At 42.5% G+C, this 25,951-nt stretch overlaps 1 protein-coding gene across 11 annotated transcripts in view; it reads right to left on the bottom strand.

Moving 5' to 3' along the window:
* birc6 (baculoviral IAP repeat containing 6) overlaps positions 1-25,951 on the bottom strand; it is a 136,251-nt gene that overhangs the window by 45,002 nt on the left and 65,298 nt on the right. For 6 of the 11 annotated variants that reach the window (XM_022765140.1, XM_022765142.1, XM_022765144.1 and 3 more), the window contains exons 56-64: positions 23,840-23,969; positions 22,113-22,244; positions 19,205-19,366; positions 18,948-19,121; positions 11,772-11,995; positions 10,643-10,976; positions 9,226-9,443; positions 7,483-7,647; positions 5,177-5,348 (exon numbers count right to left, since the gene is read on the bottom strand). In XM_022765140.1, coding sequence (XP_022620861.1) covers positions 5,177-5,348; positions 7,483-7,647; positions 9,226-9,443; positions 10,643-10,976; positions 11,772-11,995; positions 18,948-19,121; positions 19,205-19,366; positions 22,113-22,244; positions 23,840-23,969 — 1,711 coding nt within the window. Of the gene's footprint in view, positions 1-5,176; positions 5,349-7,482; positions 7,648-9,225; positions 9,470-10,642; positions 10,977-11,771; positions 11,996-18,947; positions 19,122-19,204; positions 19,367-22,112; positions 22,245-23,839; positions 23,970-25,951 lie in introns of those variants that run through there. The other 5 variants (XM_022765143.1, XM_022765146.1, XM_022765147.1 and 2 more) reach the window with 3 other exon arrangements.

Raw genomic sequence — 25,951 nt, 5'->3', positions numbered from 1 at the left:
AGAATATTCGATCACTAAAATAATCGATAGCTGCAGCCCTAACAGTCATTGTTCCTCTCCAACAGAACAAGTCCTCGACAGGCCAGGCTAAACCACCAGCTCTTTGAGTCCTGTGAGACTGCGTTCAGTGCAGAGGCTGCAGTTGCATTACTTCATGTAGAATTACCATACAATGGAGTGAGAGCAGCAAGATGGAAGGTCATAAATCTTTGAAGTGGAATTAAGATCCAGCAGAGTGCTCCCACATAGAAAACACCATCTCTGACGGGTAGAGTAGGTACTAACACACAGGGATGTTGCGCTGGATAAATGTAACACACAACACTCACTTCAAAGACAAGCAAACACAGATGAGGAGAGACCATCTCTGTGCATGTTGGATATGTGAGAACAAGTCAATCCCTGCTCTGCACTATAGGGTATTAAGATTGTCTCATTTTCAAACACAGGAAATGTGATAAGATTTAGGCTAAATCATATTTTGTACTATGAAAAACATCTATGTGGTAAAATGTGGACATTTTGTTACAGTTTCAGATGATGAAACTGTCAATTATAGTCACACTAATAAAATCAATGATCATCTACAGGAATTCAAACTTACCACCACATGTGTTGATGACATGTTGATTAATCTTGTTGATTGACTAATTCATTTGTTTGTGTATTTTTTCACAACTATTTATTCAAATGTGATAGTGGCTTCCATCATTCTTGTATGATATATCAGGTTTGGTTACACAGGAAAAGGGATAGACTGTAACTGAGTATATTCACTTCAGTACTGTACTTAAGTATAGTGTTCAGTATACAGTTTTTACTTGAGTATTATTTCTTTTAGAAACTTAGAAACTTAACTCTGTTACACTTAAAGACAAATATTGTTCTTTTGACTCCACTCATTTATATGAAATACTCTTGTTTTAAAGTAGAGCTTTTAGTCAGAGGAAGGAATTTTATTTCATCTTGAAAATGTGATAGACCATACACTGGGTTCATCACAGGAGAAAAACCAATCGCAGTCAGCTCCTCCACTGTCAGTCGTGTTTGACCCTGTCAGTGTCCTAATGATGGTGACGTTAGATAAAGATGAGGCAGAAGATTCTTCACCAGAGACCAAAGGTTTGAAGGTTTACAAATAAAGAAAGATAAAATTAGTTTGAAATGTTTGCCGAGTCTACCACGACTAGACTTCATCACTGACTAAAATTAGAAAAGAGACATGAAAACAACAATGGCTCTTTTTGTCAATTATGTTTTTATGTCCATGTCTCCACAAACACTGCAAAATGTTCCCAGTCCAGTTAGTGATTTTTGGCAGATGAAAAAGTGAAGGCACCAACATGATGTCACAGACTGATGCTTTTTCCCATGTTATGAAGCATAAGCTCAGCCACAGTTACATAAGTCCCTCCCTGATGTGTTGGTGAGATCAAACATGGAGCAACTTTCCTGACTCCAGAGAACCGGGAGCTCTCATGTCCCAGGTCTTCATCACAGCTTAGAGCTCATGGACAACTGGCTATCATACGCAAGATACTTTTATTTGCACATAACTTCATTTAGCTGCATACAAAGGCTTATTAGCAGAGTATAAAGTCATCTGTTATTGATTTGAGTGGTACATGCATAGATTTTAAAGGAAGCTATGTCACCATTAAGGCCACTGCTTCAATGAGCATGTGATGATATCTAATCACACAACAGACTGTAGACTTCATATCACACACACGCATGTAAGTGTGTGTCAGAGGCATTTACCACATAATGAGGAGCAATTATAACACTTTTTTTTTTTTTAATCACTTGTTACTTAATTATGAGAGCAGGGGCGAATTAGCACACATGCGCGCACACACACAGATCCTCTTGCAAACAGCAGCTCAGCATCAGGCACACAGAGGTGGCACACAGTAAACTGGATCTGGCTCAGGGCTGATAAGCAAGCTCACAAAGGGAACAGCAGCATATAAACACTGACGTGTGAAAACCCTAGTGTCTATTAGTGCATGAATTCAGCTCCATTCAAAGTCAACACAAAAAGGAGCCTGACCAAACACAGTGTAAACGTGTTCACCAGCGAGGGTAGGGCCAATGATCAAACACAGAGTAAACGTGTGGGAGTAGACAGAGTCTGCTGCATCAGGACTTCACCACTGGATCACCACAGGTGGAGCAGGTTCACAATGAACTTGCTTTTGTACATTTGGTGAATGTTACAGACATATCTGCTCTTCACCTCAGTATGGTGCAGTCTATGGTGATGACACCACAAACATCAAAAACACAATGATAACAAAATAATTACAGTCGCAAGTGGCTATTCACGGGTTCTAACCGTTTTGCGCTCAACCGAGACAAGCAGACAATTTTAGCTAATTAATGCTTTGGTTGACCTATTCGATATAAAATACCAAGTTTTATGATGATCGGGCAAACGGTAAATGAATCAATATTAGCTAAGCCCCGCCCATCGCAAAGACATTTCAGTCAATGGCGGCCATGTTTTTCAACCGATCTTGCTCATTTGTAATAGAAATGTGCCTCTCAGTCACCCAAGACTGGATACCAAATTTGGTATTGATTAAGTAAAAATTCGAAACGTTCTATCCATTTTACTGTTTTTAATGTTCTAATTAGCTCAAAATCCATATAGGTAGTCGGTACTATCACAGAGGCTTCTTGTAGAGAATGTTGTGTAGTGGAGAGGTAAATCTGAAGACGGTGGGACTCTTGGTGCGGTGGGGGCAACCTTTCAAATTTTTTGAAATTTTGACTCTCAATTATAGCGCCATCATATGGGCGAATGTGACAATATTTTTTGTGAAGCCTTTACACACCATTTGGAGTTATGATACCAATTTCCGTGTGTCTGGCTCGTTCCAGCTCTCTGAAAATTGGGCAAATGCTTAAAATGGCACATATTGATGAAAAGGCAACGCCCACTGTCATCAATCAATGTGGCACTTCAGATTTTCGTTGATACTCGCCTCCAGAACATGTGTACCAATTTTGGTGAAAATCTGTTCACCAGATTTTGAGGTAGATATTTTTGGCATTTATGGCGCCTCCTACAGGGCAGGTCAAAATTCTTTGATACGCCTACTCCCTGTCCGCCCTGAAGATATCGACCAAGTCTCATGATGATCAGACCAATGGTTAATGAGTAATGGCCAATACTAGCTTAGCCCAGCCCTTTGCGAAAATATTTTGGTTGATGGCGGCCATGTTTTTTGACTGATCTTGCTCCATTATAATAAGAATTTGTATATTCATCTCTCAAGGCGGCCTACCAAATTTGGTGTTTCTACTCTCAAAATTCATAAAGTTCTATTCATTTTACAGTTTTTCAAGTTTTGCAAATTAGCAAAAAATCTATCCAGGCACACTTTAAAAGGTCCAAGAGGCTTTTTTGGGGAGCACATTGAGCTGGACATGTGGACCCCGAAGGGGTACCACTGGGGATCCATTTAATTACCTTAATGGGCAACTAAACAGGCATAAGAGGCACATATTTACTTCTGTTCACCTGGGACACTTTTTTTGACCAGCCAAACGAGAACTGCTAGCTTAGCAGATGGAGCAGAGGCCAAATGAAAGTGTCAGGATTAATGATCATGAGTGAGACCATGTAAGTTTACTACACACTTACTACCACAAGAAATAAGGGCAAGTTCATCTGATTCTCTCTGGACGATGTTGAATAACTTCTGCAGTGTTTCCCAGACATCTAAATAAAGTTATACTTGACAACAAAATACGAGTGTAGGAGTGTTTGTGATTGGTGGAGGTCTGAACTCTGAGAGACATTTTAATATAGCTGTTTGTTTTTTGTCAAATGTTTTCATTGTGGGGAAATCTGACTGTTTTCATTGTGGGGAAATCTGACTGAAGTGCTCATGTGCTCATGATATAAGCCGTATCAACACAGTCTCTTGTAAATAAACTACAGTAACGGTTTAGCAGTTTGTTACTTTGCTCACTCTGAGGCTTTAGACTGGAAACTGTTCTCACGTACAGCACAAGTGAACAGAGCCAAACTACAGTAGGGTCCATTCAGCACTAATAACCAGCAAGTCTCCAAGGAACCCAAAAAGGAAATAATTGCTGGCCTGACCTGAACTGAGCTGAACTCAGAGCTCTGCTGCAGGCTGCTGAGAGCTCAGAGAGAGGTCTGCCTCAAACAGTGATGACCTCAACATGTGGTTCGATTCCATCCACACAGCAGTGATCCAGTAGCATTAAACTATACTGGAGGGCTGCACAATTAATCGAAGAATAATCGAGATCGCGATATGGCCAAGTGCAATATCAAAATCTCAGGAGCTGCGATTTTTTTGATAAAGGTAAAATCTGTCACAAGATTGTTGTGCATTGTTAGCACCATAAGTGTTGTGGTGCTTTGAGACGCCCCGGCCAACAAATCATATTCTCCAGATGTAAAAGAACATGTTTGTCACAAGACCCAACAAAAATCAAATCTTCATCATAATTTTTATATTTTTTCAGTGAAAATAAAACGAAAAAACAACCTTTCCAACTGAAATAACACATTGTGATATCTGCCAAAATAATCGCAATATGATTATTTTGCATATCGTGCATCCCTGCTATACTGTACCAGAGACAACAAGCTGTGAACAGAGTCCATTTTTTCATTGAGATGGTGTTTGACAAGTCATGGCTCATTAAACCAACAGTACTGGGACACAATGAGATTTCAAGACTGCAGCTCCATCTGCTGTTTCATTTAGAGACACATTATTCACTGACACCAAACACAGACTGATCCACACCCAGTGTCTCAGCATCAGACACAACTTCACGTAATACGCAGCATCAACATCAGAGTCCATTCATGTGATGAACAAACTAAAAACCAGGTCCCACATTGAATGATGCACAAACATGGGCGTGTGTCTCGCATTTGCTGTGTTAATTAGCTGCCATGTTAATTAACAAGACTCCTTGTTAAAGCTCCTTTGTCTCTGATAATACACATACTCTGTGACTGCTCTATTCTATTAAAATGCATGGAGTTTGAAAGCCCTTCTCATCAGTGCCACCTCAGGTAAAAGCAGAGTACAGAGTAGTGGAGGCTAGTGTCAAAGCCTTTAGATGCCACCTCCTTCAGTGTGTGTGTCACAGCCTTCATTAGTAAAAGCAGGGAGCCTACCTGAGTCGTTGCGCAGGTATGAGGACATAGCGGGGATGAGGCAGGACTGGCTCAGCAGCTCCTGCAGCACAGCTGGCAGGGCTGAGCTGTTGTGGGATCTGCTATCTGCAGAGGAGCCGTCAGCACTGTGGCAGCTACAGGAGCCTGCTGGGTTGATGTAACTGGCCAAGACCTGGAGAAGAGAACAATGTAGACATAAGATGGATGATCTTATAGTGACACATAAAAGTACAAGCTTCAGGTGACCTGCTCTTGACCAATCTCTATCCTCAACCATGCTGTTTCATCATTGTCTACACCTGCTTACTCTTTGTCTAACAAAAGAGTAAGAGAGAAGAATCCATTTAACATGGTTTACCAGAGGAGTGCAGTTAAAGGCACATTATGTAGTTTGGATGAACCTCAAACCAGCTTCACTGCTCTCTGGTAGTGATTCTACAAGCCTCTGGACTCTACTGAAGGGAGGTGTTCCTGTCCTGTCTCTCCAAACTTTCAGGTTTTTCCTTTGGCACTGTCTGTAACAAAGGCCCAAAGAGCAGGACAGCTACTGAGGACACATTAACAGAGAAAGAGATAACTAGAGTTACCGCCTTCTGGTTGTACCTGATTCAAATCCTCCACCATCATCCTCAAAAGAAGCAAGGACCACATGACTTAACACTAGGTCTCCACAACGGTCTCCCAGACCGCCACGTATATTTACATTGTTTAGGTTTACAAGCAGTTCTTTAAGTGGAAAAAATAACTGTTAGTACTTCTCCTTCTTCATAATAATGTTGTGTTGGGGGTTGGGGGGTAGATTACGTTAGAGAATGATCGACTAATAGCGATCGCGCAGCTCGTTCCACCTGGATCTGACCTAGCCTACAAGCTCTCACAGAGACCAGTGTACCGTGTGTACTGGACTGGACAGTTGAGATCTATTAGGCTGCATTATGATTCTTTATTCATTATAAATGAGGGTGATTTTAAATGTTGCTTACTGTTTATAGTCTATAGGCCGACTATTTACAAAATCAAGGTGTAGTTTGTAGTCACAAAATAAGGTTTGCGAAGTGGCTGCGTCATGAGTGGACACGCTGACAGATGTGCCAGCTGACAGTGACTTTCCTCATCACTAAACCATCAGCTTCCCCCTCGCTAAGGTCCTGAGAAAGTGACTCCTGCTCTCTCTCCAGATACACATATAAAAATGTACACCTAATGTTAAATGAAAACAATGAGTGAAAAAAATAGATGCGTGGAAACAACGAAATAGAAACATTGTAATCCTATGGCCACAGCAATCTATATGACAGCAGTCTATTTGACAGACCTGTTGCCCTGACTGCTGTGGGAATGAAGTCATTTGAGTGTGTAGTGCTGTCCCACCTCAAAGCCATCACCCACCCACTACTGGACCCCCTAAGTTCACCTACAGAGGTGACAGGTCTGTAGATGATGCTGTCAACATGACTCTACACTAGGGGTGGGCGATATGACGATATTAGATCGTGAAGGATTACAACGTGAAGACGATCTTTCAAACTGCAGAGATCGTGGGATCGTCTAGGGCACATTCTATAAATTGCAGTTCTATGCTGATGCACCGACGCACCAGACGTATTGACGGCGTCAACCTGACCGACCAATCATAGCGAATTACGGGCAGTGACGCACTTTCCTACCCGCCTCCTTGTTTGTGTGTGTAGCGGTAGCACATGGAGAGCGATGGCTGAAAGCCAAACGGAGTTGGTCGCTAAAAAAAATTCCACCTCCATTATATGGAATTGGTTTGGATTTTCCGCAACTGATCAAGCGCAAGCAAATGTAATCTGCAAAGTTTGCACAGAAACCGTTCGCACGTCGGGTGGTAACACGACGAACCAGAATGTTGTTGTTGTTTACCTTAAACTTTACGTTGTTTGCACATGCAGGCAAAACTGCGACGATTTGAAATAAAATCTCTTTAGAAAGGTTCTTTGGTCTAAATTGTCTGTTTTTCTTTTTCCAATTTAAGATCGTGATAAAATCGAAATCGTGATTTTATTTTTAAAAAATCGTGATATGATATTTTTGCCATATCGCCCACCCCTACTCTACACTTAATCTGCAGCGTGTAGTCCCCCAGGACCTGTACACCTCCAGGACCTGCACACCTCCAGGACCTGCGCACCTCCAGGACCTGCGCACCTCCAGGACCTGCGCACCTCCAGGACCTGCACACCTCCAGGACCTGCACACCTCCAGGACCTGCACACCTCCTGTGTGTGCACTAAAACCAAAACGTGTGTGTTTATCGATGTGACATGGAATGGAAGACTTACCTGAAGTAGACAGGTGACATGCTCCTCCTCCAGCCGTTGTTTTGTGAGGGCCTGCTCAACATCCCAGCCTGAGGCAGTGGATCCAGTACCAAAGCCAGTTCCTTTAGCCCAGTACAACTGCTGCTCTTCACTGGTCCCCCCACCATGACAACTGGATATCTGCGGCTGTCAGTGCAGACAGATATCAGATAATGTGTAGAATCAGAGGGACGGGGACATGTGACATGTGAAAGAACACATCTCATTGATCACCACACTTTTGGAGTGCTAAAGAGTTCTTCAACATCAAGAGACTGAGTCTAAATAATAATTTAAGGTCTCTGGGCTGGTTGAGTTTGTCTCATGGTCACATGGAGACAAACATGGATTAAAGTGCTGTGGAATCTAACATGGTGAAAAAGCAGCAAGTCATTTAAGAGTTGATGTTTTCTTGGATGTGCCTTTGTCTCACATTTACAACAGTGGCTCAGCTCAGTGGTGGTCTCAAGGACAGTATCCACCACAATGACAAGTCTTTGGCTCATGCACCATACTCTGCTATGACAACATAAATCCACACAGTGGAGGGAAAGGGAGCTGCCATGAAACCATCACATCAATAAAAACATAGCAGGTCTGGTTCAGAACCTACAGGCCATCTTTTGATGCAACTCTCAGAGGATGGTTTGTCCTCATTAACCAAGCCAGATAAAGGACAGTTACAACACAGACTTTGCTCACCACCAGTATCAGTGTAAACAAACAGCTGCTGCTACTGGAAATCTGGGTCTCATTTCTCCTCTGTCTGTTCCATCAGCCACTGCTGCTGGGTGCAGTGAAAATCACTGAAGCTGTCACTTGTTTCAGGGATCTTCTGTGTATTTAGGCTTCCACTTCACAGCTGGGCCAATGTTTCAGGCTACAACAGTTGTGGACTTCCTGACCTTTCAAATGAAGCAGTGTGTGCTCATCACGCTCACAGGCTCAATATGTCGATAAGAACCACAGAGTTTCACTTCAGCAACTGTTTCACGCCTGAAATCGTAAAACTTCACAGTATTTCAAAAGGAACGAGCTCAAGTCAGGAAAACAGAAGCACAACATTTTCCTGTTTTGTTTCAATCACCCTGAGACCCCTCGGATCTATCATGTGAGCCCACCGGGGTGGACCTTGGAATTCTTGTCGATGGCTCCAATTTAAGTGAAGAGATAATAAAGGTGTCCACAAGGATCAATATTAGGCTAACTGATCTTCATACAATACCTAAATAATAGTTTACAACTCAGTACAGCATTTTGTACCATCCACTCTACTGCAATCTGCACTGGGATAATACTATAGAGTTAGGTAGCAACACCTGGCTCCTCCTTAACCACAGTCACCTGTAGTTTCAGTTCCTCATACAGCTGTATGAGTGTAGCTGCTGCTGTAGCTCCTCTCAGTCAGTGTAATGGGCAGCGCAACTGAGGGGAGTTTAAGAGTAAGTCTCCCTCCACCTGCTTCTCACCCTGAAGCTCAACATTGTTTACATTTCTATGTACGGCGCTAAAAAAGAATATTAATACAGATATACTTCACAGAAACATGCTTCATTGAAGAATAAGTATTATTTAAAATGTTAAAGACACTGGAGTTTCTCAAGAACACTGAGGTTAAAGAATAGTGGCCAAGTGTTTCTGTACTTTTGGGAGGATGTTTCTGCCTCTGTGTGTGTGTGTGTGTGTGTGTGTGTGTGTGTGTGTGTGCCTGCCTATGGCCCATACCTCAGAGACACTGGTGCTGGCGTTGGGGTTGCGGGGGGCGTGGTGGCTGAGAGCCGACAGACAGGCCAAGATGAGGTGGATGGCGCCGATCTCCAGAGCCATGCGACGCAGAAGCACGCCGTCGTCAGTGGTGAGAGGAGTGCTGCTGAACAGTGCCCGCAGGACGTGGAAGGGCAGCGTGGGCAACACGTTGGCTGATGGAGACTGCAGGATGTGACCTATGAGGAGGAGCCAGAGCAATAAGCTGAGAGCTCTGAGTTCAGGTTTAAGAGGCTTTTATTGCTTTAACAGTGTCGAGTTCGAGTGAAAACGCATCATGAGGTCTTTCACTATGACAACTTCAAATTTGGGTGATTTTTTAATGATTTTTAGCATAAAATTTAAAACATGAAGCTAAGCACAAGTTGGTTTTCTTTAAAATAAAAATGTAACTTCTTTGTTCTTGTGAAATGTTTTTTCAGCATCAACAAGCAAAATTCAGCTTTGAAAGCTGATATTTGTGTGAACTAAGTTATATAGTACGATGGAGTATTAGGGCCACATTGAAGAAAAAAAAAATCGGAAATTTCAAAGATAAAGTCGTAATATTACAAGAATTAAAAATGTAAAATTTCAAGAGAAAAAAAACCCCAATCTTTTAGGAATATTACAACAACCAATCAAACAGGAGAAAGGACAGTCAGTGTCAGCTGCTGTTTGTCTGTCTAACAATAGAACAGACTCAGTTTCTTCACAATCTTTTCAATGTCCTGATGATGATGATGATGATGATGAGCCAAAACATGAAGTATCTCCTGATTAGTGAAACCTAAAGTAGAACTTCACAGGATGCTCCACGTTCCTCATTTTAAAGCTTCTGATATTTCCTCTCTAAAACAAGTGACCTAAAATTACAACTTTATTCTTGAGATATCAGATTTTTTTCCCCTCAATGTGGCCCTGCTACTCCATTGTACTATAGCATGAGGTGGAAGGTGTAATAAATTTCACTGTCTTATGACAATGTTATTCTAGGACTTAACTGTGATGTTATGTCTTGGTACAGGAAGTTATTCAGTGTGTGTATCTGCGTTATTCAAAGTACAGTTTCATGAAGACATGTATTAATAAATGGTTTGTATATTGGATCATTTTAAGGAATCACTATAAGATGTTAAGGGAACATATTGGGTGAATAATGACCCAATTCCTCCCCAGTCTGATGTAATGTGACCTGTGTCACTGACAAGAAGCACAGAGACTCTGACTTCAGTCACTAATGAGGACTCTCACTTCAAAACAAACTCAGGGAGAAAATCAGAAATGTTCATAAAAGATTAAGAGACATTAGTAATATTCAGCGTGTGTGTGTGTGTGCGCGCACGGTGACCTCAAGTGAATGTCAGTGTTGGCAGCTGTGCAGTGATTTCAGACTTACTGCCCTCTCCGTCGTCTGTCACTCCCAGCACCAAGCGCAGCAGACACTGGGCGTGCTTCCTCTCCTTCAGCAGCACCTCTGCGTAACCTGGCAGGCGCAGGAACAGGCCGAACGCCGCCAGCGAGTGGGCAGGGATGGGCGACATGGTCTGCACGGAGGACGAGGACGACGAGGACGACTGAGACTGCTGCTTGTTCATGGGCGGTGGCTCAGTGGCGATGGACTCCGGTGCCTCATACACCAGCTCACCCGACTGCTCGATGGTGACCCACTCAAACTGGTCGCTGTCCTTGGGCTTCTCCTGTGTGGCTGAGGGCACCACCGGGGCGCTGACCTGTGAACGACCATCCAGGAGAAGAGACGTCACGTAAGTAAAGGTAACAGGTGAATATGAGACAGTGCTGACAGGTGAAGAACGCTGCTGAAGGAGAGGAGACACTGGGTTTCATTACATACTGTCGATGTCAAATACTGTTACTGTTACTTTTTCACTTCATCAGACAATGACCAACATCTCATGATCCAAATCAGAGTAAAAGCACAATATTTCATCCAGGAGAAAGACATCTGCAGACATCAGAGCCTTTTTATCATAAAAGAGGAACTTTAAGCAGTGATGGTTGAAGGGACGACTACGACATGATGTGATGACGTAGATTCTATGTCGACACTTCCTACTGTTGCAGCCCAACAGTCTCCTACAGGAGAAAGACGAGTTATTTTGTTTATATTCAATTATATCCCTAGTAGTATTTTTCTAACAGAATTACAAGGTTGAGCAAAATAAATTATAGTATGAAGTATAAGTATGAATTTATTAAGTGCAATTTATTGCATTTTATGTGGGTGCAGATTATAATTATATATACATAATTATATGTTTAATATTAACATATATAGATCACTACTTTCTTTCTAATAGAGAGAAAGTAGGCCCTACATGAGACTAATCACAATAAAGGTTTGTGGATACAGTGTGTAGTTGACTCCTCCGCAGTGTAGTAGTAGCTGAGCTGCTGTGGTACCGCTGTCACACAGCAGGTCACTGAGGCAGCCTTGACTGCATAATCTACGACCTGTTTCTGTCACATGCAGAATAAAGACCAGTTGGACTGAGGCTGAGTCTCACCTGCTGTATCACATCAGGGTAGAGCATAGGCAGCCTCTCTGCGATCAGGGCCAGACCACCCATGCCTGCGAAGACCTGCAGCGGTGACTGGATGGGGTTGGTCTCCAACAAGGACTCATCAGTGGCAGCATCCAGACATTCTTCACTGGCCATCATTGGTTCGTCCTCAGAGCAGCTGTTGAGTGTGTCACAGTGATCCACTGCAAGCAGAGCAAAGAGAGGACCTGTTGTATGTTCATGCACTGTCTGACATCTGGACACTTAGCACCGTGTTTGTAACCTGAAGAGTCACCATGAGGAGAACCTCACCACTAAAATGTTACCTTTACTTTCTGTTGCATCCTGGGACATGGGACTGCTAAGTGATTCACACAGAGCAAACACTTTGATGTAGTTTGTGTTTACTGAAAGGGAATGAACCAGTTCTTTCTTTACTCAACTGGTTTATTGCGTCTTTACATGTGTTAGTTAGGCATGCCATATATGACATCTTTACAATTAAGAGTACACAGAATTTCAATCATTAGGTTTGTGCATGAGATGGCTGTGGCTCAGGAGGTAGAGCAGGCTTCATTTACCCCACCCTTTTTTATTAATTGTTTTTTTTGTGTGTGTAATAACATGTTTACTTGTTTTCCCTGCAAAACTTATGTTTGAACTTTTGTACTGCTCCTGTGACCTGCTCTGCTTTATTTTTTTCAGTTTTATTCTATGCATTTATTTTTGCAGTTTTTTGTTTCACAAGTTGCTGTAATCAAAGAAGAAAATGACCCACATGTGCTTTAACAGGCTCCTGAAGGAACTTCTCTATCCTGTTTAATGTTAAACTATGGGATTTTCCACTGGAGCTATGATGCTATTTCTCTTCAAACAGAAAGCAGGAGGAGGAGAAAGAAAGAAGCTAACCACAGCTTCCAGTCCTCATCACTGCTCTTCACTCGTTCACACAACTTCATGTTTGCAGCTTGAGGTTCCTCGAACCTCATGTGACATTTGTGATGAGTCCTAGTTTACACTAAAAACCTGATGATCAAAACACACACACACCTGTTGTTCACCACCATCTTACTATGAAGGCATGGCCTCGCTGGTTTATGATTATATAAAGCTGTGGTGGACTGAGAGGTCATCCCATGTCTTCCAGAAGAGAAGATCAGGTGGATGATTCATCACCCTCAGCATCTCTCTCAGGGGACACACAGTCTCTTGATGAATGAACAGTCAGTGGGATTGTGAATAAAAGGCTGCTCACAGAGATTAATGTGTCTGAACTTCAGAACAGGATTAGAGAATGCTCCTGTTTTCGAGACGAGAGACTCATTTGGCATCTTTCCAGAGGAATAATTACACAGCTCTTCTACCATCATGTTCTTTCAAGTACAAGAACAAACATGGAGGCAAAGGACGACAAACTTCACCACTTCTGTTTGCATGGGAAGAAAATTAGCAATGCACTCCTGAGACTCATTTATAAAGGAAGGACTGAAATCTTCCCTCGTGTCCAAACCCGGCATCTACATTTCCCACAATGCAACTCGACTGCTGACACAGAGTCAGGTGTGTTCAGCTAGTAGCTTGTGTCAACATCACTTGCAGACATTTATCAGTCTTCACACAACTCCCTCTGGAAACACTAAAGGCTTCACACATGCAGTGGTTCTCTCCATCACCTGCAAACACACTTTGGTGTGTAAAATGTGCCAGTTCCCGTTTAATGCTTGGAACAAACTAGTTTTTATAAAGTGAGCAGGTCTACGTGCTTGTGTCTGTTGTGTATGGAAGGTGGGGTGAAAAGCCTGTCCTCAGAAAGACGGACAGGAAGTGTACAAACAAAGAGAACTAGACTACACTCAGTGATTTCACTTACAAAATTAAAGCTGTGAGCAGCGTTGACTGGACCCTCCTCTGGGCTGCTGCAGGATGTTACATGTGCCCAACAGATTTCATACATGGAGGTGAAACCAACTGTGAGGGAAACTTTAATGACATTTCATATGGGAATACCAGAACCCAGCCATTTTGACACATTCTTTTTTTAGTTTTGGGAGTTTTCCAGCACCTTTAGCTCAAAAACTCAATTCAACTGAGTCCAGTTAATAAACCATAATAATAATAATAATAATCATTATTATTATGATTCAGTAATTACTGTTATTATTATTATTATTATTATTATTACTATAGTTTCAAGAGGGAGCCTGCACCGGTCTGTACTTGGGCCCCAATAATCAGGGATCAGGGAGAGACTCCACTGGGCCTCTGATCCATGTTATTTGCTGGTCTCTGATCCCTAACAGCTCATGTAATGAATGTGAATTCAGCAGCCACAAAGAGGAAGGACACACTGGTTAAAAAGACACAATGACTGACCTCATCTAGTGGTGAGTGCCTGGGCAGTAGGCAACTTTAAGAATGAGAGTTTATTCGAGTTCATTGAAAGGGAAGTGGTGAATCAGGACCTGCTCATTCTCGGAATCTCAAGGTTGAAGAGTAACAGGCTGCTGCCAGGCTGCTTCCAGCAGCCTGTAAAAACTGAAGCTTTATAGCTGTGCCTAAAAATCATCTCCTTTCACGGAGGGGTTAAAGCACTGTGGGCACCCTCTGCACCCACAGAAATAATCTGCTCTGTGCTCTGACTGGCCTTTTCTTTTATTAGCCTCAGTAAAAAAAAATTTAAAAACCCAAGTAATTTTGGAGGAGACCGTCCTGGAGAACAGGGTCAAAGAACTTAATGAGACAGTGGAAAGTGTAGCCACTGAAATAGTTCCTCCTTTTGTTTGTAGTGGAAACTAAACTTGGCCTCTGCACTTCAGCTACTTTCAGAGATTTATTACTGTGTTTGTCTCAACAAAGAAAACTAGTGCTTCAATGAATGATAATGATATAACTTTCTTCCTCAAACATTATCAGGTATAAGCAGGTTTTTTTAAACACAGATACACTCGCTAATAAAAGCAGATTGACACCCTTTCCACTGCCAGTCTTTCTGTTCAGATAAAGGACACACGCAACTGCAAGGAGTGATGTCATCACATGCACTTACAGAGCACACACACAGACACAGTCTGTAAGAGTGTCAGAGCCTCTGTGTGAGAAGCTTCGATCTGTGATTATGTGTTTTTAAAACTTATTTCAGGGCTGCAGCTCTCTCTCAGAGAGAGGTGTAAATACCTGCGTCTACTGCAGTCATTTGACCCAGGAGTGAATGCTGATTGAACCCTTTTCCATTGTCGACAAAAGCCTGATGTTAGCTGGTTTTTTGACCAGTGGAAAAGGGCTATTGAGAGCGCTTGTTAAATAAACCAAGATGTGAAAGCCCTCATCAGTATTAAGGAGAGCTGGTACAAAAGGGAGCTGGGCTTAGCCAAAATGTTCAGCATGAGATTGAACTGTGATTAAACAGGTAAACAATGTTCAGTCTCATCGGATGACATCTCATCACATGTGGCTGCTGTTTCCAGCATTAATAAAGCTTCATGGAGAAATGAAGAATGATGATGTAATGGAGGTCGGGTGGTTTGGTGTGCCGGACGCCATTTTGCATTCAGTGTAAACATGCATAAGAAAATCAATATCAGTTTTCATCGTCATCCCCATATCATGTTGCCTTCATAATGAGTTTGTAAAATACAGTGGAAACGTCTCACAAGGATCTACAGGTTCTGGGTGTGTGATGGCCCGGGTCAGTGGAGGAGGGCTGAATGTAAACTGCACTGGGCTGAGGACACAGAAAACACGATCTCACAACATGAACACTCATGTTCATGTTGATGTAAGTGCTGCTTCACTGGGTGAACACACATAGCTCAGGTGGGACTCTGGATGAGTCCTCTAGAAATTTAGCATTGTGCTCCTCACAGACAGAACAGCAGCGAAATACAAGTGTTTCTCTTTGTGGCGTCTTGAGACACTTAACGGAACAGCAGAGCCATCACTGATGTCTTTACTTCCACCTGTGCTTTTCCTGCTTTTAAAAGCAGACGATGGGATAAAAGAAAGAAAACATTCTGACAGAGCACCCACTTTTATACTGTGAGTACATCTACGATACTGAAATAGTCCAACATCTATCATCAGAATCATCCAGGCAGATGAGAGGAGAGTTTTAAATGGAAGCTGTGGACTGGAGACAGGACAGGTATCTTAACAGGTCTGCACTTTCACCAGTGCTGAGGTCATCAAAACAAGACACTGGTGTTCAAAATGTATCTGACCAGTACTGATCCTGGAGCAGCACAATCACAACTAACTGGAACCAGTCCTTGAGTCACCACCTCACCTTCTGTCTACAGGAGGGTCAGCAGCTTGAACCCATTAACAACCTGTCCTGACTCAAGGTCCTTTTTATTGTCCCCTGGATCAGACAGGGAGGGTCTCACTGTCAACAAACAACATTCAGCACAGCATGTCTGATAGAACACAGCCTTGCTTTATGCCATTGTACATGAATGCCACAGTAAGAATCACATGCATTTTGTATGAAAGATGAAAAAGCTTTAAACCCCTGAGGGCTGCAAAGGTAAGAGGAGCGACTGTGACTCAACAGTTTGAGCTCAGAACCACTCAGCAGCTTTTAGACTTCAAAGCCTTTTCTTTAAAGCAGCTCAGGAAATGACCAAAGGACAAGTCCATTAAGTCCTGAACAGCCACTGGACTGGATAGGTACTGCAACAGCCCATTTACAACAAAAAACCTCTGCTAGTCACATGGTTTTGACTTACAAAAAGCATCACCACTCTCATCACTGTCCTTCTACTCCATTCAGATGGTTTTACAGTGGACTGAGGGCAGAGACAGCCTGATCAATGGATCTTAACAGAGCTACAATCAGCATTCACTCCCAGATCACACGACTGCAGGAGTCACAGTTATTTATCGGCTCCAGCTCCAATCAGCAGTGATGTAAACATAACAAGGTGGACACATTAATTCTCCCCCCTTTTTCCTGCTGTGGCATCTTTCAGATCACAAACACTGTAGACACACCTGTCACCTGCCCAGCATGGTGCTGTTATACCAGAAACACTGTGACTCTACGTCTACTCCTGCTGGTTCACTGTAATGAGTCAGTTTGAACACAATACAGATGATCAGTTATCCTTTTATTAATCTCCTGGTGATGATCAGTGGAGCAGGAGAGATGTGTGAGATGATGTCAGCGGTCTGAGCTCAAACACTTTATAAGTAGCCTCCTGATAAAGTTTTTAAAGAGTTAAACGATCTGGGACCAGACTTCTCCACTAAATTACACTCTTTCTACCCTGATATCTCTCCAATCTGCCCCAAAGGTAAATCAGCAGAGGCCACCTTAGGCCACCTCTTCTAAACAAATTCTGGTCAGATATTTTCAAGTGCCTTTAGTATAGTATAGTATATAACTGTTATTACTCTAGACCCATATACTGCCATTCACTCTTCAACTTTAACCCATTTGTAACAAAAGACAATACAATATTGCACAGCATTGCGAAGAGGAATATTTTAACCTTCTTTTAAGACTTGGGCTGGAATCACTAATCTGTTACATCTGGAGAGGATTAGATAAACTTCTGGATAATTATAATTTGGAAAAAAAGATTTGCACTTATACAATATGTGTACCATTTTTCTCTATTCTCTATAAAAGTACAGGCCAAAAGTTTGGACACACCTTCTATTTTCATGACTATTTACATTGTAGATTCTCACTGAAGGCTTCAAAACTATGAATGAACACATATGGAATTATGTACTTAACAAAAAAGTGTGAAATAACTCTGAACTCATCTTATTTTAGATTCCTCAAAGTAGCCGCCCTTTGCTTTTTTGATAGCGCTGCACCCTTGGTGTTCTCTCAATGAGCTTCATGAGGTAGTCACCTGAAATGGTTTTCACTTCACAGGTGTGCCTTGTCAGGGTTAATTAGTGGAATTTCTTGCCTTATTAATGGGGTTGGGACCATCAGTTGTGTTGTGCAGAAGTCAGGTTGATACACAGCCGACAGCCCTATTGGACAACTGTTAGAATTCATATTATGGCAAGAACCAATCAGCTAAGTAAAGAGAAACGAGTGGCCATCATTACTTTAAGAAATGAAGGTCAGTCAGTGCGGAAAATTGCAAAAACTTTGAATGTGTCCCCAAGTGCAGTTGCAAAAACCATCAAGCGCTACAACGAAACTGGCTCACATGAGGATCGCCCCAGGAAAGGAAGACCAAGAGTCACCTCTGCTGCTGAGGATAAGTTCATCCGAGTCACCAGCCTCAGAAATCGCAAGTTAACAGCAGCTCAGATTAGAGACCAGATAAATGCCACACAGAGTTCTAGCAGCAGACACATCTCTAGAACAACTGTTAAGAGGAGACTGCGCGAATCGGGCCTTAATGGTCAAATAGCTGCTAGGAAACCACTGCTAAGGAGAGGCAAGAAGCAGAAGAGATTTGTTTGGGCCAAGAAACACAAGGAATGGACTTTAGACCAGTGGAAATCTGTGCTTTGGTCTGATGAGTCCAAATTTGAGATTGGTTTGCGTTTAGTTGGACCATCATTTATTTTTCAACAGGACAATGACCCCAAAAACACCTCCAGGCTGTGTAAGGGCTATTTGACCAATAAGGAGAGTGATGGAGTGCTGCGCCAGATGACCTGGCCTCCACAGTCACCGGACCTGAACCCAATCGAGATGGTTTGGGGTGAGCTGGACCGCAGAGTCTCTGGGAACTCCTTCAAGACTGTTGGAAAACCATTTCAGGTGACTACCTCTTGAAGCTCATCAAGAGAATGCCAAGAGTGTGCAAAGCAGTAATCAGAGCAAAGGGTGGCTACTTTGAAGAAACTAGAATATAAGACATGTTTTCAGTTATTTCACACTTTTTTGTTAAATACATAATTCCACATGTGTTTATTCATAGTTTTGATGCCTTCAGTGAGAATCTACAATGTAAATAGTCATGAAACGCATTGAATGAGAAGGTGTGTCCAAACTTTTGGCCTGTACTGTATGTCCAATGTAAAAGACAACTGTAAACAATACTACAATACTATAGCAACGATTACATGTTTCCTTCTGAAAAACAGATAATAATGGACTACCAACTGGAACAACCTTGATCCAATTAATAAAACTTTTTGCAGACTGAAATGTTATCTGGACTGAACAGAACTCCTCATGTGCTGCAGGGCCACAGGTTTTTGTACCTTTCTCAGTGCGCAGCCTCTTAAAGGAGTCGGTCTTGGAAAGACCCGGGTCAGAGATGACCTTGGAGCCCAGTTTGACGGTCAGGTTGATGGACTGGTAGCCTTGTGGCAGCTTGCGGTCATACAGGAGCGTCAGGAGCTGGGCCAGGGTCATCTCAGGTGGGAGGGGCTGACCTGGCGGGGCCAACACAAGAATCCACTTCAGACAACTCAAACACATTCATCTCCTGTTCACTTTGAATGTGCGCATTTAGTACCTGGAAGCAGCTTGTGGTAGAGGTGGAAGACAGGCACACTGATGGTTTTGGCTGAGGGGTCCACACCAGATGAAGCAGTCAGCTTGTCACTCATCACGCGGCCCCTCCTTGATGGAGGTCGGGGAGGGGTTGACAGAGCCCGCTTGGACTGGGACTTTAAGCCTGATGGCAGAGACAAAGAAACATCAAGGACACGGTTGGTCTTGTTCTCATCCACAGAAAAAAGGTTAATATGTGAGTTTTATATTGAAAGCTACCAACAGCTGACATATTTTGCCAGTGTCTATAAATCTGATTATTTTAATGTCTCTGAAACAGGAGTTAGTGAAAATCCAAACACCTCTAACAACAGATCTAACTACTGCTTATTGTGAACTTTACCTGCACTTCTTTATCTGATCTCCTTCACTTATTTCATAGATGTAGGACTTAGTCCTTACACCAAGGTCTCCTACTGCACTGCAGCTTTACTGATGTCTCTTTGCATAAAAGAGTCTGCTTTAAATGAGTAAATGTAAATGTTTTTATTCACAATAAATCACCTGTGGGCATGGGTTGTAAATGGGCTGCACTTATACAGAGCTCTTCTAGTCAAATCAACCACTCAGAGCGCATTATAATACATACCCAGGGGTGATAGTAAAAAAAAATCCTGAGCCTGAACTTTTTTCCCTGGGAGGTAAGCGGCCCCGAAGCTAAGATATATTTCCCCCAATCAACGCAATTGTCAAGCGGGATCCAGGGGTGTGCTCCCCTGGGACATTTCGATAAATAGTCCATTGAATTAAATATTCTGATGACTTTTGTGGATACAAATGTACATTATTCAGACATGAGATGAACAAACCCAATACAAGCCTATATTACAGTAGCATCTTTGTGTAGAGCACCAGAGCTCTTGGGACCCTGGGCCTGGTAGGCCTGTTCAGTAATCCATCCCTGCTTTTAACTAGTCACTTACCTGCGTACTTATTGCTTGTATAGCATACTGAGACTACGGATACTACAGCCATACCAAGAAAGGTCAGTGGGTGACAATTATAATACTCAAAAGTAAACTAGGAATTGAATGAATGAATGAATGAACATGGGATTTATATAGCGCTTTTCAAGATAGCCAAAGCGCTTTTACAATGGAGGGGGGACCTCACTAACCACACTTTTCACACTGCCTGCATCCTCGTCATAAAATCGGACAAGTACATTTAGAATTTTGTCCATGCTTTTGTCCCTGGCCTCATCAATGTTGAGTGAAAACATGTTATTCTCAAGCTTGTCACAGATTTCTTTTAAATTCTGGTGAGATGTGTGTAATAAGATAGCTTGCATGCTGCCTCGAGACAGATAGTAAGGGCGAGTTTATCCTCCGCTAATCTCTGACACAAAGTGACGAGTGGATGAGCGAATGTAAACGATAGATCATACTCGGCAATGAAGGAGCACAAGCGAATTTTTAAATCAGCCACGCGATCGGTCATTGAGGGTCGGATATCTGCTGTGGCTGTTGCCCCTGGCAAACGTGAGGTATGTTGAATTGCTCATAAAGCTGCTTGATGACTAGCGTTGAACTTGTGCCGTGGCAGCACTTTTTCCTGCTAGTTCCATATAATATTTTCCTTGCACACAAAGTGCAGAAACATGCTCCTGGTTGCCGGAGTTTTTGACACCAGCTTCCAAAGGGCTTTCTGTCTCTACCCACCTCCTCTATCCAAGACCAACGCCATTTATTCTTTATACCTTTATCAACAAGTTTGGTGTCTTCCCCTGGCTTCATAAAGTTGCACTCCATGACTTCGGCTATGTTTCGCGCTGCCAGTGTGGGAAACACATTCATAGTGTATGGGAAACACAAAACATTCGCACATGGGGTGACTGCTGAATCAATCTGATTGGCCAAAACCCAAGACCACCCCCTCCCCTATTACCGATTGGCTTAAGTAGGCTATGCCTACTGGTGTGGTTTAGAGTGAAAGCGCCTCTCGGATCTTGGGAATTGTCAGATCACGCGAACGTGAACCTGATTTTTTTTTTTCTCGCAAATATCTCGGTACGCCGGAAATCCAGCGTGGCGCCGGAGCGCTATCAGCCCTGCATACCACATTCACTCAGAGCTGGGGATCAAACCACCAACCTTCTGATTAGTGCATGACCCGCTCTATGTACTGAGCTCCCAGTTGTGACACAAATCACATTGTGAGAATTTGGACATAAAATTCAGGCTGCCATTGTTTTTGCCAAAGTGAGATCTAAGGCCACCAACTTTTATAACAACAAAAGATTTCTCATGTTTGTCAGTTTGACATTTTACAGAGCACATCCCTTAATCATTGACCCATACCAAAGTTTGATATCCAAAAAAGCCAGACCAGTCCTGCCAAATTTGATCCCTAAACTCGACCCAAGGCCATATCTTTAATTTTTGTTATTTCGTTCTCAAATGCTCAGTGCTACATTTACCTTTTCTCACACATAAATCATAACTAATCTGAAAACAGTAACAGGAAACTGAATATGGCCAATATATGCAGTATGTATTAAATCTGTTCCTCTTTAATCTGTTGCGTCTTGTTCCACCAACATCTGGAGTCATGATTACATTGTTAAAAGTAAATAAGTGGACGCTTTGTTTTCTGCCTGGTTTGTCTGAATGTTTATCATTCTTATTACTGTTTATCTTATTTTAACGGGGGAATAGTGCAGCTTTAGTACATGTATTGACCTTAGAGACCTTTGTTATAAAATCCTTGATTCTTTTGAAAATCATTCACTTCAAGTGGCTTCAGGCCCTGAGGACTTTACCCAAATAGCACCAAATGTAATTTTAACAGATCCTATTTCAAGAAAACTTATACTTTGATGGCTGTGTAGGGGATTGGACAAGAGGTGTGTATGGAACAGAACCGAGCACCTGAGGCCACCACAACACTGTAGTTGTCTTGGAAACCACTGTCTGCTTTCATCTTCTCCCTCTCCTCATGGTTCTTCTTCTCCTTGTCCTCCTTCTGCTCATTGATCAGCTTGGCTGTGATGCTGGGCGTGTCTGTGTTGTGGAACAGGAAATAGAATTTAAAGCTTTAAGTAGTACACACACACACACACACACACACAGATAGTGCAGCTCATAGCAACAGTAGGAGGGGTAAATTTTAAACCAATTTTGAGAAATTCTGCAAAAGACAACGTGAATGAATCCACCGTTGTTTCCATCCACTGTTGTATATTAGGAGTTGGTTCATCAAAGTAAACAGCAGATGGTGTTTATTCTCAGGAGTTCCAATTAAAACTGTTACAGAAGAAAAAAGTTCCAACAAAATGACACAATTAACAGAGTGCCGTCAAAACTCAAAGTCTTCCAGTTTCTTATTATTGATCCCTTGGTTAGAATTTGTTGACAGTGAAGGCTGCAAATAAAATAACTCATCCCACCAAATCAAGCCCCCCTGTCCAATCCTGAGAATGATTCAAAATGAGAGAACACACCTTCACAAGTCCATGCTATGATGTGAGTTGAAAAAACATGGTGAGTTCATGGAAGACATGAAGGAAGCTTCAGCCTCTTTGTGATGGCCAAGTGTGCACAGATGACAGAAAGAGAAGTTTAAATTAAGTTAATGGAGCTTTTCCTTGAGTGTGCCTCGTGATCATTTCAGCAGTGAAGTGCTGGTTAATCATAATGTGAGTCCCATTATAAGCCAAGACAAGGCAGAGGATGGACTGAGGATTGGCAGGACGGCTGTAAGCTTTTTAAGTGATCGGTGACTCAGGGAGGTTCTCTTGCCTCCACAGACTCAGGAACCCGTATAAAGTGGAGATTTAAGGATCAGTTTTGGTTCTCTAGGTCCTCTACTTTGTCTACAACATCAGCTTTCTCCTGGTCATTGTCTTCATTTGAGCTGACATGTTGCTACAGCTCAAAAACCTGTACTCTTTCAGTGTTTAATAAAGACTGATTGTTGATGTTACACAAATTACTATGAATGAGATGAGTGGAAATGGGTCAGCATGTCAGTCTTAATATTTCAGATGGCTTCATATCCTGTCTGTAGGGAGACTTGGCCCTCCCTCCCAGCTTTCACTGATTAGCGGTTTGTTTCAAACTAATGAACTTTGATTTAAACCATAATGTTTCTGTTGTTAATGGTTCCGGTTCAAATGAAGTTTTGTATAATGACTGAATCTAGCTGACAGATTTGAGCAGACTTGAGCTTCTGGTACGTGAAGTCATGGCAACAAGCTGGACAGCTGCATGTGAAGCTCAGAGACTGAAGAACAAAAAAAATGTAAAACTGTCCAAATACTTCTGTCCAAACACTCAGACAGTGAATACTATTTTACAGTCCACAGCTCCACACCAGGGCAGTGAAGAATTTCAATGCAGTATACCCTGGTGTTTGCTTTACTTGGTGCCTCCATACAAATTAGTAAACAAAAACGTGATTAATTCCCATCTACCGATCACATATTTTTAATGAAAATTGGCCGATGATGATCGGTGGCCAATCAATCGGGGCATCCCTATTATTATTCTTATAATGTTCTTATATTTTACACCAAGCCAAGACAACAGGAACCAGCAGCTAGTTTCATACACATCTGTCTAGTGTGGTCTGGTGAGTTTTCTTCTTTGAAACATACCAGACACCCGGTCCAGAACTTCAGCCAGCGTGGTGGAGATGGGCAGGTGGAGGGTGCGGTACTTGTGGCCTGCTCCATACATGGGATGCTGGATCATGTGACTGGTGGCATTGATGCGTCCTTTGTATAACTGAGAACAGAAGAAAATAGTTTTGTGTTAGCGTCTTAGGAAAATATGATGATCAGCTGATCAGCTCCTGGAAAAGTACTAAGGGTACAATGATTTCACCAACATATGTGACCAGTGTTGGGAGATGTGGACCAGTCAATTTTTTCTGAAAGGCTTTCAGTGTGAAGGCTATGCTGGACTCCTCCGCCCTCCCATCTCTTCTCTGTCTCCCTTTACTTTACATGTTAGACGTGTGACACTGCTACCTGGAGCTTTCAGGGTGCAGCTACAGTGCTGTCAGTGTCAGAGAAATTCAACAAACAAATATATACAAACAGCCTCTAGTGACAGGCCTGACGCGTCACCACCACAGACAGATGCAGACACTAATGATACTACAGGCAGGTCAGACTCAGGGACTTAAAGAAAGGGGGGACTTCTAAGACTTCCATGTCAGGATTCCTCTCAGGTCCAATTCTAAAAACCTGCACCTGCAAAACAGGCAAGAGGATTAGATCAGGCTGAACACTGGGAATACAGAGCCTTCTGTCAGGAAAACCTGCAGCATCCCAGGATGAAAGTGTTTTTACATGCAGAAGACGATCACTGGACACCTACAATGGGCATTCTGGGTAATAATTTGTTTGGTACAATTTCAGTTGTTGTTGAGACGTACCACTCAGAACTACAAAAGTCAGGGGATCACTGACGTTTCAAGAATTCATCATATGGGAATGAAATGCCTGTAAAACATTTGATGGGAATCAATCCATTGACACCGACACTGATGTCTCTAGAGCCACTAACATGTACTGTACTGTTATCAGTGTGACATTAATGATAGTTCTCTGACCTCGTGCTGTAGCAGTAAATATTTATAGAAATATCATGGTCAGCTTCACTCTGAGGGAATCACTGTGATCATACTGCTGTGCTGTCCCCTTGTGGTCATAACTGAATACTACAGCAGTCATTTACACATGGTAACACGCATCGGTTTGACCCGTTTTGACTATATGGTGGGGGCTTGTGTTTAAATATCATCATGTCAGTCATGTCTGCTATAGTTTCCAGAAAGCTTTACATTCTATGACCTCATTGTTTCATGTGGACCACCTGATGATCTTCATCTGATGACCCAACAGAAACGAAAACAAGACTAACACCATGTCTACACAGGAGGTGTTCAGAGACAGTACTGAGCTGCAGGTTACCTGTGTTTTAGCCTGATACCCAATCACTGTAGTGATGCAAAAATGAAAATAGATTTAGCAGAAATATGCTTCGAGTCGCATTTACCAGCGTATAGCGCAACTAAACTTAAGCTAATTTCAGACAGAACGCAACTTGCGCTGCATTCGCCGCTTGGTTGAGCGCACTGTCTGGTGAAGTCAAGGAGGACAGAGCAAACATGGGCGGAGTTTTCAAAACTTCTAGCAGGATCATAGACTTTATATGATTGGGACACATCCACACTGCCGGACACCTCCTGTGTGTTCTGTTGCTGAAAGATGTACCTTTCCTGTGCCCAAAAGAAAGTGAACTACATTTACACATAGTGTCTACCAACAACAAGCTACAGACTGTTAAAATTATGGATTGTATATCTTAAAACACACCTGACATGCCTACTTGGGTAGAAATCTGTCGCCAAGAGAGGGCTTTCCTTCCGACGTCCCAATACAAGCGTAAGCTTGTATCGTATATTTCAGGGTATTAAGAGACACAAAGGATGAGTTTCTCCTCCATTTTCGTTTTGTGCCGTATTTCAATTGCTGTGTTTCAACTGGCTGCACACATGGTCATCACAGCGCTCGTGATTGCTCGCTGGACGCGGCGTTCTGTCTGAAAGCAGCATTACTCTCTCACCTCCACTAGAGGGAGACACAGGAGTGGATTTTCACTCCTTTCCCATCCCAAATCCAGAATGAAAATGACAGAATGTCCTGCCCAATCCAGGAAGAATGACTCTTCTCCTATCCTGTCCCATGTTGCGTTTTTTT

Source organism: Seriola dumerili, unplaced genomic scaffold (genome assembly GCF_002260705.1).
Source record: "Seriola dumerili isolate Sdu_G_001 unplaced genomic scaffold, Sdu_1.0 BDQW01000665.1, whole genome shotgun sequence".
Classification (NCBI taxonomy): Eukaryota; Metazoa; Chordata; class Actinopteri; order Carangiformes; family Carangidae; genus Seriola; species Seriola dumerili.
Note: the sequence above shows the minus strand (reverse complement) of the source record. Positions and strands in the feature narration are given on the sequence as shown.